General features: G+C 47.9%; 1 protein-coding gene across 1 annotated transcript in view; it reads right to left on the bottom strand.

Moving 5' to 3' along the window:
* Positions 1–1,593: 1,593 nt before the first annotated feature.
* Positions 1,594–12,820, bottom strand: part of LOC129835641 (uncharacterized) — a gene marked incomplete at its 5' end in the record, with an annotated part of 390,259 nt that continues 379,032 nt past the window's right edge. Inside the window, 5 exon segments of the mRNA XM_055901361.1 lie at positions 1,594–1,853; positions 3,132–3,140; positions 5,636–5,781; positions 7,711–7,996; positions 8,781–8,818. Of these exon segments, the coding sequence (XP_055757336.1) occupies positions 1,594–1,853; positions 3,132–3,140; positions 5,636–5,781; positions 7,711–7,996; positions 8,781–8,818 (739 nt within the window).

Here is a 12,820-nt window from a genome sequence, read left to right as displayed (position 1 = left end):
TGATATATCTAAAGTTCATTACTGAGCGTTCGAAAATGGCATCCCGGGGTCTCTCTGCGTTAAGTTCAACGTCGAAAAGAAGGCGTACCTCACTCCTTGGTCTTTTATAACCTCTGAGAGCTACGTAGGAAGCCCATTCCACTTCTCATTGGTTACTGACATCCAGGGGAAGGCGGGTGCAGTTCGTGTCGTTCCATAGGATATACACACCCCTTTAAACTGAACTGAGATCAGAGCTTCGCTCTCAGACCTTCGCAAAACCTGTCATGGATTTCGCTGTAGAAAGAGTTCTGTTCCACTCAGAGACATAATTCAAACGGCTATAGAAACTAGATAGTGTTTTCTATCCAATAATAACAATAATATGCATATTGTACGATCAAGAATTGAGTAGGAAGCCGTTTCATCTGTAGAGACAATTATGCTAATTTGAAACAGCACCCCCTATAGTCGCAAGAAGTTAAGGAGAAGTGTATCTAAAGATCCATGTATAATAGTTGTATTTTCATCAACATTTATTATGAGTATTTCTGTGAATTCATGTGGCTCTCTACAATATCACTGCATGTTTTGGAACTACTGAACGTAACACGCCAATGTAAAATAATATTTTTGGATATAAATATGAACTTTACCGAACCAAACATACATGTATTGTGTAACATGAAGTCCTATGAGTGTCATCTGATAAAGATCATCAAAGGTAAGTGATTAATTTTATCTCTATTTGTGCTTTTTGTGACTCCTCTCTTTGGCGGGAAAAATGGCTGGGTTTTTCTGTGACTTGGTGATGACCTAACATAATCGTTTGTGGAGCTTTCGCTGTAAAGCATTTTTGAAATCAGACACTGGCTGGATTAACAAAAATGTTATCTTTAAAAGGGTGCCTAATAGTTGTATGTTTGAGATATTTGATTTATGAGATTTCTGTTGATTTGTATTTGGCGCCCTGCAATTTTATTGGCTGTTGGCGCTAGCGGAACCCCAGTCCTAGACAGGTTAAAAACCGGCTCTGACGCTCGTTGGATGTGGCAGGGCCTGCAAACCATTACAGACTACAAAGGGATGCACAGCCGAGAGCTGCCCAGTGACACGAGCCTACCGGACGAGCTAAACTACTTCTATGCTCGCTTCGAGGTAAATAACACTGAAACATGCATGAGAGCACCAGCTGTACCGGAAGACTGTGTGATCACGCTCTCCGCAGCCGATGTGAGTAAGACCTTTACACAGGTCAACATTCACAAGGCCGCAGGGCCAGACATACTACCAGGGCGTGTACGATGGGCATGCGCTGACCAACTAGCAAGTGTTTTCACTGACATTTTCAACCTCTCCCTGTCCAAGTCCGTAATACCAACATGTTTTAAGCAGACCAACATAGTGCATGTGCCCAAGAACACTTAGGTAACCTGCCTAAATTACTACTGACCATAGCACTCACGTCTGTAGCCATGAAGTACTTTGAAAGGCTGATCATGGCTCACATCAACACCATCACCCCAGAAACCCTAGACCCACTCCAATTTGCATACCGCCCTCTGCAACTGGATCCTGGACTTCCTGACGGGCCGCCCCCAGGTGGTAAGTGAGTTACCAGTTAGAGTTACCGATGCGGATCTCAGCACCATCAAGCCTCTCAGGACTAATATCTCCTCTGTTGGTGATGCTGACAGCAGTCACTCTGTACACATCCAGCAGGTCCACTCTCCACCAGGGGTTGGTCTCCTGTTGAGTGTGGGTGCAGGATCCTAGGGGATAGTTTGATTCTCTGTTCCCATCAATGGCATTGTGAGCATTGCCATACCCATTCAGTGACGACTGGCTGGCCACTCCTTTCAAAGCGACATTTACTACCGGGACAGAAAAAAATGTTTTAATACAGAAATTACATTTGACATGTTAAGAAGATGTGGGGTAGTAGTGGTAGGGGGGGGGGGGGTCTGAAATAAGAGTTCAAGAATTCACAGTTATGATTACAATCTCTATACAAGACATACATACAACACTAAAAGTGTGACTGCAGAAGCAAGTCACATTAGTAAGAATATGTGTCACGTTCCTGACCTGTTTTCCTTTGTTTTGTATTCATTTTAGTTGGTCAGGGCGTGAGTTGGGTGGGTTTGTCTATGTTTGTATTTCTATGTGGGGTTTTGTGTTCGGCCTGGTATGATTCTCAATTGGAGACAGGTGTGTATTGTTTGTCTCTAATTGAGAGTCATACAAAGGCAGCCAGGGTTTCACTGGTGTTTTGTGGGTGTTTGTTCCTGTGTCCTCACAGGACAGTTGAAGGTTAGTCACGTTTGTTGTTTTGTAGTTTGTAGTGTCTTGTTTGCTGTTTTTCATTAAAAGATGGCTTATTTCCCTCAATCCGCATCTTGGTCCTATCCATGCTCCTCCTCGTTTGAGGAGGAGAACAACATTGACTGCCTTTACAGAAACACCCACCACAACAGGACCAAGCGGATTGAGGAGAGAGAAAAAGAACTAAGGCACTGGACACAGGAGGAATGGTCTTGGGAGATCATGGACGGAAAAGGACCCTGGGGAAGGGTTGGAGAGAATCGCCGCTCTCGGGAGGTGAAGAAGGCAGCCACAGCCCAGGAGCGGTGGATTGAGGAGGCAGCACGTATGAGAGGCTGGAAGCCCGAGAGGCTCACCCAAGAATTTCTTGGGGGGGGGGCTAAAGGGGAGTGTGGCGAAGCCGGGTAGGATACCTGAGCCAACTCCCCGGGCTTGCCGTGGAGTGAGAGGGCGTCGTACTGGTCAGACACCGTGTTATGCGGTGAAGCGCACGGTGTCCCCAGTACGCGTGCTTAGCCCAGTGCGGGCTATTCCACCTTGCCGCACTGGGAGGGCTAGGTTGGGCATCGAGCCGGATGCCATGAAGCCGGCCCAACGTATCTGGCCTCCAGTACGTCTCCTCGGGCCGGCGTACATGGCACCAGCCTTACAGGTGGTGTCCCCGGTTCGCCTGCATAGCCCAGTGCGGGCTATTCCACCTCGCCGCACTGGCAGGGCTACGGGGATCATTCAACCTGGTAGGGTTGGGGAGGCTCGGTGCTCAAGAGCACGTGTCCTCCTTCACGGTCCGGTATATCCGGCGCCACCTTCCCACCCCAGCTCAGTACCACCAGTGCCTACACCACGCACCAGGCTTCCAGTGCATCTCCAGAGCCCTGTTCCTCCTCCACGTACTCTCCCTATGGTGCGTGTCTCCAGCCCAGTGCCTCCAGTTCCGGCACCACGCACCAAGCCTCCTGTGCGTCTCCAGAGCCCTGGACGCACTGTTCCTTCTCCCCGCACTCGCCCTGAGGTGCGTGCCCTCAGCCCGGTACCTCCAGTTCCGGTACCACGCACCAGGCCTAGAGTGCGCCACGAGAGTCCAGTGTGCCCTGTTCCTTCTCCCCGCACTCGCCCTGAGGTGCGTGCCCTCAGCCCGGTACCTCCAGTTCCGGTACCACGCACCAGGCCTATAGTGCGTCTCAGCCGGCCAGAGTCTGCCGTCTGCCCAGCGGTGCCTGAACGGCCCGTCTGCCCAGCTCCGTCTGAGCCATCTGTCTGCCCAGCTCCGTCTGAGCCATCTGTCTGCCCAGCGCCGTCTGAGCCATCTGTCTGCCCAGCGCCGTCTGAGCCATCTGTCTGCCCAGCGCCGTCTGAGCCATCTGTCTGCCCAGCGCCGTCTGAGCCATCTGTCTGCCCAGCGCCGTCTGAGCCATCTGTCTGCCCAGCGCCGTCTGAGCCATCTGTCTGCCCAGCGCCGTCTGAGCCATCTGTCTGCCCAGCGCCGTCTGAGCCATCTGTCTGCCCAGCGCCGTCTGAGCCATCTGTCTGCCCAGCGCCGTCTGAGCCATCTGTCTGCCCAGCGCCGTCTGAGCCATCTGTCTGCCCAGCGCCGTCTGAGCCATCCGTCTGCCACGAGCCATTAGAGCCGCCCGTCTGTCCCGAGCCAGTAGAGCCGTCCGTCAGTCAGGAGCCGCTAGAGCCGTCCGTCAGTCAGGAGCCGCCAGAGACGCCCGCCAGTCAGGAGCTGCCAGAGACGCCCGCCAGTCAGGAGCTGCCAGAGACGCCCGCCAGTCAGGAGCCGCCAGAGACGCCCGCCAGTCAGGAGCTGCCAGAGACGCCCGCCAGTCAGGAGCTGCCAGAGACGCCCGCCAGTCAGGAGCTGCCAGAGACGCCCGCCAGTCAGGAGCTGCCAGAGACGCCCGCCAGTCAGGAGCTGCCAGAGACGCCCGCCAGTCAGGAGCTGCCAGAGACGCCCGCCAGTCAGGAGCTGCCAGAGACGCCCGCCAGTCAGGAGCTGCCAGAGACGCCCGCCAGTCAGGAGCTGCCAGAGACGCCCGCCAGTCAGGAGCTGCCAGAGACGCCCGCCAGTCAGGAGCTGCCAGAGACGCCCGCCAGTCAGGAGCTGCCAGAGACGTCCGACAGTCCGGAGCTGCCCTACAGTCCGGAGCTGCCCTACAGTCCGGAGCTGCCCTACAGTCCGGAGCTGCCCTACAGTCCGGAGCTGCCCTACAGTCCGGAGCTGCCACTCAGCCCGGACCTGCCGGAGTCCCTCAGCCCGGACCTGCCGGAGTCCCTCAGCCCGGACCTGCCGGAGTCCCTCAGCCCGGACCTGCCGGAGTCCCTCAGCCAGGACCTGCCGGAGTCCCTCAGCCAGGACCTGCCGGAGTCCCTCAGCCAGGACCTGCCGCCCCTTATCCCGGTGCTGCCCCTTGTCCCGGTGCTGCCCCTTGTCCCGGTGCTGCCCCTTGTCCCGGTGCTGCCCCTTGTCCCGGTGCTGCCCCTTGTCCCGGTGCTGCCCCTTGTCCCGGTGCTGCCCCTTGTCCCGGTGCTGCCCCTTGTCCCGGTGCTGCCCCTTATCCCGGTGCTGCCCCTTGTCCCGGTGCTGCCCCTTGTCCCGGTGCTGCCCCTTATCCCGGTGCTGCCCCTTCATTTAGGTGGGGTTAGTGGGAGGGTGGTCATTGGGAGGGGGATAAAGAAGCGGGGATTGATTATGGTGGGGTGGGGACCTCGTCCACCGCCAGAGCCGCCACCGTGGACAGACGCCCACCCAGACCCTCCCCTAGACTTTGTGCTGGTGCGCCCGGAGTTCGCACCTTAAGGGGGGGGTTCTGTCACGTTCCTGACCTGTTTTCCTTTGTTTTGTATTCATTTTAGTTGGTCAGGGCGTGAGTTGGGTGGGTTTGTCTATGTTTGTATTTCTATGTGGGGTTTTGTGTTCGGCCTGGTATGATTCTCAATTGGAGACAGGTGTGTATTGTTTGTCTCTAATTGAGAGTCATACAAAGGCAGCCAGGGTTTCACTGGTGTTTTGTGGGTGTTTGTTCCTGTGTCCTCACAGGACAGTTGAAGGTTAGTCACGTTTGTTGTTTTGTAGTTTGTAGTGTCTTGTTTGCTGTTTTTCATTAAAAGATGGCTTATTTCCCTCAATCCGCATCTTGGTCCTATCCATGCTCCTCCTCGTTTGAGGAGGAGAACAACATTGACTGCCTTTACAATATGACAGAAATCTAGAGGGATGTTCCTGTCAGCAAGCACATTACTTATACTTCCAGAACATTGATGTTCTACTATATAAAAGTAATGTAAATGTTACTTGATGATGAATGTGAACACAGTTACAGATGATTACCTGCTGGAGTGCCATATACCTACACCTCACACAGAGTAAGAATCTTGTTCTGTCCAGGGATGACCACAACAACATAGCGACCGTCCATCTCATTACACTGGAACGTGTTGGTCTCTCCTGCTGGGATGTGGGAGATGACAACACATCTGAAATGGAAAGGGGGAGCGAGAGAGAGCGAGAGAGAGAGAGGGGAGAAGGAGAGAGAGAGAGGGGGGAGAAGGGGCGAGAGAGAGAGAGGGGGGGGAGAAGGAGAGAGAGAGGAGAAGGAGAGCGAGGGGAGAGGGAGAAAGATAGAGGGGGCATGAGGACTCTCTAAAATGTACCATAGAGAATACAGTCATTGTGTTAAATACACTGCTCAAAAAAATAAAGGGAAAACTTAAACAACACAATGTAACTCCAAGTGAATCACACTTCTGTGAAATCCAACTGTCCACTTAGGAAGCAACACTGATTGACAATAAATTTCACATGCTGTTGTGCAAATGGAATAGACAAAAGGTGGAAATTATAGGCAATTAGCAAGACACCCCCAAAAAAGGAGTGATTCTGCAGGTGGTGACCACAGACCACTTCTCAGTTCCTATGCTTCCTGGCTGATGTTTTGGTCACTTTTGAATGCTGGCGGTGCTCTCACTCTAGTGGTAGCATGAGACGGAGTCTACAACCCACACAAGTGGCTCAGGTAGTGCAGTTCATCCAGGATGGCACATCAATGCGAACTGTGGCAAAAAGGTTTGCTGTGTCTGTCAGCGTAGTGTCCAGAGCATGCAGGCGCTACCAGGAGACAGGCCAGTACATCAGGAGACGTGGAGGAGGCCGTAGGAGGGCAACAACCCAGCAGCAGGACCGCTACCTCCGCCTTTGTGCAAGGAGGTGCACTGCCAGCGCCCTGCAAAATGACCTCCAGCAGGCCACAAATGTGCATGTGTCTGCTCAAACGGTCAGAAACAGACTCCATGAGGGTGGTATGAGGGCCCGACGTCCACAGGTGGGGGTTGTGCTTACAGCCCAACACCGTGCAGGACGTTTGGCATTTGCCAGAGAACACCAACACCAAGATTGGTAGCTCCTCTCCTGGTAGCGCCTCCATGCTCTGGACACTACGCTGACAGACACAGCAAACCTTTTTGTCACAGCTCGCATTGATGTGCCATCCTGGATGAACTGCACTACCTGAGCCACTTGTGTGGGTTGTAGACTCCGTCTCATGCTACCACTAGAGTGAGAGCACCGCCAGCATTCAAAAGTGACCAAAACATCAGCCAGGAAGCATAGGAACTGAGAAGTGGTCTGTGGTCACCACCTGCAGAATCACTCCATTTTTGGGGGTGTCTTGCTAATTGCCTATAATTTCCACCTTTTGTCTATTCCATTTGCACAACAGCATGTGGAATTTATTGTCAATCAGTGTTGCTTCCTAAGTGGACAGTTTGATTTCACAGAAGTGTGATTCACTTGGAGTTACATTGTGTTGTTTAAGTTTTCCCTTTATTTTTTTGAGCAGTGTATATAACCACAGAATAGCTACAGAACTATGGATGAAGACCAATGTATCCAAACACCTTCAAGACAGGACATAAAAATGTACAGATGTGTCACGCCCTGACCATGGAAAGCTGTTTATTCTCTATGTTAGTTGGGGCGTGATAGTGACCAGGGTGGGTCATCTAGGTGAATTGTATTTCTATGGTGGCCTGATATGGTTCCCAATCAGAGGCAGCTGTTTATCGTTGTCTCTGATTGGGGATCATATTTAGGTAGCCATTTTCCCCATTGTGTTTGTGGGATCTTGTCTACAGTTAGTTGCCTGTGTGCACACCAGTAACTTCACGTTTCGTTTGTGCTTTATTGTTTTTGTTTGAGTTTCCATTCATAAGAAATATGTGGAACTCTACGCACGCTGCGCCTTGGTCTACTCATTAAGACGATCGTGACAAGATGTCTATTTGTCACCTGGAGTTGTTGATGCCGGTGTTATACAAACACAGAACAGCTCTAGAATAATGAAGACCATATCTGAACACCTACAAGAGAATAAATAAATATGTACAAATGTCTACAGTATGTTTCACCTGGGGTTGTTGATGCCGTTGTTCTCCAGTGAGTCACCGATGCGGATCTCAGCACCATTCAGCCGCTCAGAACAGCAGTCTCCTCTGTTGGTGATGCTGACACCTGTCACTCTGTACACATCCAGCAGGTCCACTCTCCACCAGGGGTTGGTGTTAAACTCAGTGCTGCTGCAGGATCCACCATAGTTATAGTTAGAGTTGCGGTTTCCATCGATGACTTTACTTGGACTATAGGCCCAATTAATAAGGGATGACTGAGCAGCCACTCCTCTCAGTGCCACGTTGTCTGTTTGAGTGACAGAGACAGATATAATACACAGGTTTATTCCTTAGTGCACACCTTAACCATACATTTTGCAACTGACAACGTTTTACAGGTTAGTTCAGATTCAAATGTGTTGGCCATTTTGTTCCGTTTGGTTCCTAGTGAATACACCTCAGATATATAGAAATACCCCCTGCACACACACACCTGCATCAACTTGTATCCGTTAATTGGGACGTTAACTGAACTAAATGTATTATTAGGCCTAGCTTCTGTCACAGTGGTCAATACTGATACTTAATTCATTGATTCGTTGATCTGGTTTGTTTGTTTTTGTCTGTCTGCTTCATTAAAAATGCATTTACCTATCTGCATGGTGACCCTCAAAAAGAGTAGGAAGATCCCTGTAAAACAACAATAATATTATGAATGAATAATATTATGAATTTGTCATAGTGAATAATATTGTGAATAGACTTCAAGAACATTATATGACAAGTTGTGTAACGTGTTATAGGGTAATGCTGATCATTAGAGAGCTCTGACTTTTAGATGGAAGGGTTGGGGTCAATTCAATTTCTGTAAATTCAGGAAGTACACTGAAATTCAAATGATCTTTTCAATTCTGATTTGTTTTTTTTGAAAGCTTACAGGCCTTTTTGGAAATGCAACTCAAATCTTATTCCTGACAATGTCATAAGAATCTCTTAGAGTTTAACAGGTTAATTGGAATGTGGTTTACTGTCTGATTTGACAGGAACTGAAATAGAATTGACCGGAACCCTTGTAGGTATTTAGTTCTCACCAGAGACAGGGACAGCTCTCCTACTCCACTCCATGGATCTGAGGTGTAGCAACATATTCATCAGTCAATATGAATTAATAACATTAAACATTTCCCCCTTTTAATTATCAGTTAATATGATCTATTTCTGGACATCAACACCTGCCATGTATAGGATGTAGATGTACTACTATGTACTATTCTTGTCCTTTTCAGCATTAGACATTACCACACATACCACATCAACAATAACCATTCACTAATGTGATAACCCATTTCTTTACTTATATATTATCATCATTCTTTATTATAGCCAAGGTTTTGAATAATAAAACAGTATATTCAAACATAAGATTAACATACCTGTATTGACAGGGCTATCTTGTCCTTTGCTGAATCCCTCGCTCCTCTCCTCTGTCTCAGTGTGCGTGATGGATTCTTCTTACTCTCTTTTCTCTCTCTCTGTCTGGCAAACATGCAAACCTGGGACATGTTCATTAGGGCACACAAACAAACATTTGTGTTTGTGATTGGATAAGATCAGGTAGTCCCTCACTTCTTGTTTCAATCTGTTTTCTTCTGTTTGGTGCCTTTATGAACACAACCCTCTATTAGCCAAACATGGGGAGGTTAAGGTGAGATGTATTTGGTTAGCAGTGAGCTGTAGCTCAGCACCCTGTGTGTGTGTTTGCGTGTGTGTGTGTGTATGTGTTTGCGTGTGTGTATATGTGTATGTGTGGTGTTGTTTGTCGGGAAACTGTTATTGGGCGAGGGGTCTATACTCAAGACAATTATTAGCTAATTACGCTCTTTTAGTATTTCATACATTTGAGGATTCCATTGATCATTTGTTGTGTCTAAATCCAGTGACATTTGTTGTTACTGTAACTAATTGAAGGGAAATAACATTGTGAGCATAATTATTAATCATGTCACTTTAGTAAATTAAAGTTAAGAACAAATTCTTGTTTACAATGACAGCCTACCCTAGCCGAATCTATTTATAAAAATATTTAAAAAATGAAGATATGAATAGTCAAAAGATTTAAATGAATAGAATTAACTAATTCAAAGAACGAAAAAATATATATATATAATATAGGCCTAAATGCTCAAACGCACACATTCGTTCTGACTGTCTGCTCAGACTAAGAGCCTCACCTGTTGTTCCTGTCTGTCACGTTCTGACCTTTATTTCCTTTGTTTTGTCTTTATTTAGTATGGTCAGGGTGTGAGTTGGGGTGGGCAGTCTATGTTTGTTTTTCTATGTTGGGGTTTTGAGTTAGGCCTGGTATGGTTCTCAATCAGAGGGAGCTGTCAATCGTTGTCCCTGATTGAGAATCATACTTAGGTAGCCTGGGTTTCACTTGTGGTTTGTGGGTGTTTGTTTCCGTGTGAGTGTTTGTTGCCACACGGTACTGTTTCGGTTTCGTTCATGTTCACATTTATTGTTTTGTATTTCTTAGTGTTCAGTTTATGTTTTAAAATAAACGTTATGGACACTTGTGGCGAAATCCTGCACTTAAGTGCGCTGCCACTTTAAGAGCGCATGAGCAGTAGGAAGGAGGAGATAAAAGAGCTCGTTAAGCTCTATTGGGGAGAGCTCTTGTTGGCGCGACAGTTTGGTTTGTGTGTGCTATGCTGCAGAGTTTTTTTTTGTTTGTTTTCACCGTATGTGGTTGTACAGTTTTTTGGATCAATCCTCGGTGTGATCGCTCGACGACGTGGTTGTTCTCATTTGGGACCGCGATGGTTATGGATCAAAGGGATTAGTAGCAACATTTGTTGCGAAGCGTTCAACTACAACCCAACATACCATCGGACAGTCAGACCGGATACCTGCACCCTCAAGACCACAGCTAAGCCCTCTCTTGTTCTCTTTCTCCCTTTCTCTTCACGCTATGTTCCAGTGCTTTACACTGCAACCGACTCTATTTCCTAAGTACATTGAAGTTTCCTTGGAGCTGGACTAGTGTGTATATGAACACCACACATTCATACCCTCTGCACTCATTCCCAGGAAGAAAATACAAACTATTGCAAATCCTCTGTGTGATGACTGGGTTCATTCATTATTGTATGAAGTTGCTGTTTATTTGCTCTGCCATTATTGTTATATGAGGTATGTTTGGTGGGGTTACCAAGAATTGTGGAAGGACTGATGTGATGTGGGATCTATAGGGTGTGTATTATTTTTTCTCTCCACTGGCTATCTGGTCAACAGGCTACACTCTAGGCAGTCTCTTCTGTTGATGTGTGTGGGTCTGGTAGTGGTACTCTCGCTGTTCTATTATTTTCCTTTCGGCAGGGTTAATACCTGCCTGGCGCCCGAACAAAATCTTCTTTACCTTTCTCTAATTAATACCGCTACACACTAACCACGCTGCGCATTGGTCCTCAAATCCTTCAAACTTCTCCTCCTCAGGTGAGGAGGAGGACAGCCGTTACACTGTCAATCAGACACGCAGTGTCAGCCAATGAACCAAAGATACGTGAGGGAGGGCCAAGCCAACTCACACAGTCACACACTTAGCAGCCGAGGAGAGAGATGAAGGACAGCTGTGAAAACAACAGCTGGAAAATGAGTCGGAAGCACAGTAGCATTTGGATGCATTTTAATAATGTAGACAATGTTAGAGCACAGCGTAGAATTTGCCAAAACAAAATCTGATGTAAAGCTGGTTCTACACACAACCTGCAGCGGCATATGCGAACTGTGCACCCAACTGTGAAGCTAGCTGTAGCGGAGCTTGGAGAAACTAGCGGGCCTGCTAGTGATAGTGGTGGAGCCAGCACCTCCACACGTGGAGATGTATCCACTCAGTCAAGTAGACCTACTCCACGACCCACAGCAACACAGTCTTCTATGGACCAGTTTATGCCAAAGTCTATGTCTGTAGCAAAACAAGGCCAAATTGAAATTGCATTGGCTAAAATGATTGCCACCAATTTCCAGCCATTTTTGATCGTGGAGGACAGAGGTTTTAGAAATTATAGCAATAGTCTAAATCCAATGTACACAATTCCAAGCAGGAAACCCCTTTTAAAATCGCTTATTCCACAACTGTACGAGAGCTCCCAGGCTATAGTGCGGAAAGAGTCCAAACAGCTACTGCAGTTTGCCTTACCTCTGACTGCTGGACATCAAGGGTAACCACTTTTCACATGTTGGTTACATGTCACTTCATCAAAGACTTTTCAATGTCTAGCTGTCTTCTGGACTGCTTTGAGTTCAGCGACAGACACACCTCAGAGAACTTGTCAGAGGAACTGTTGAGAGTGCCAGAGAATGGCAAGTAGATGGAAAAGTGGTCTGTTGTGTTAGCGACAATGCAGCTAACATAACCAAAGCCAGGAAAATGTTAAAACGAACCCATCATCCATGTCTTGCCCACACAATCAACCTGATTGTAAGAGATGCTCTGAAGGTGACGAAGCCCACTGTGGACAAAGTGAAAGCAGCTGTGGAATACTTCCACAGGAGCACAGTAGGTGCTGAAAAACGAAAGTCTACACAACGCCAGATGGGGATGCCTGAGCTGAGGCCTAAACAAGACTGCACAACAAGGTGGAATTCAACATTTTATATGTTGAAGCGGTTTCTTGAGTCAAAGGATGCCATTATCTCTACCCTGGCCATTGTCAATGCACCTGTTGATGCTCTGACCCAAGAGGAATGGGAGAAGGTGGAGGAGGTGTGCAGAGTCCTGGAACCCTTTGAGCAGGTCACTGTGGAGATCAGTGGAGAGAGGTACAGTAAGCAGTTATTACTACATCATTATTTAATCCAGTATTATATATGTATATGAGCAGTAGATGTGGTATCAGTAGACAAAACATGAACCTGAATTAATAAGTTACTCTTTTCAGCTATGTGACAGCCTCACAAATGATACTCCTGTGTAAGGGACTGCAGCGACTCACAGCCAGCCGCCAGAGAGAAGCAAATGTAACCACAGGACATGTGACAGAGTTGATGGACACCCTATGTTCGTCAATGGACAGAAAGTTCCACAGAATGGAATATAATCACGTGCTATCACAAACCGCTGCACTTGACC

This window comes from Salvelinus fontinalis, chromosome 36, assembly GCF_029448725.1.
Source record: "Salvelinus fontinalis isolate EN_2023a chromosome 36, ASM2944872v1, whole genome shotgun sequence".
Taxonomy (NCBI): domain Eukaryota; kingdom Metazoa; phylum Chordata; class Actinopteri; order Salmoniformes; family Salmonidae; genus Salvelinus; species Salvelinus fontinalis.
Note: the sequence above shows the minus strand (reverse complement) of the source record. Positions and strands in the feature narration are given on the sequence as shown.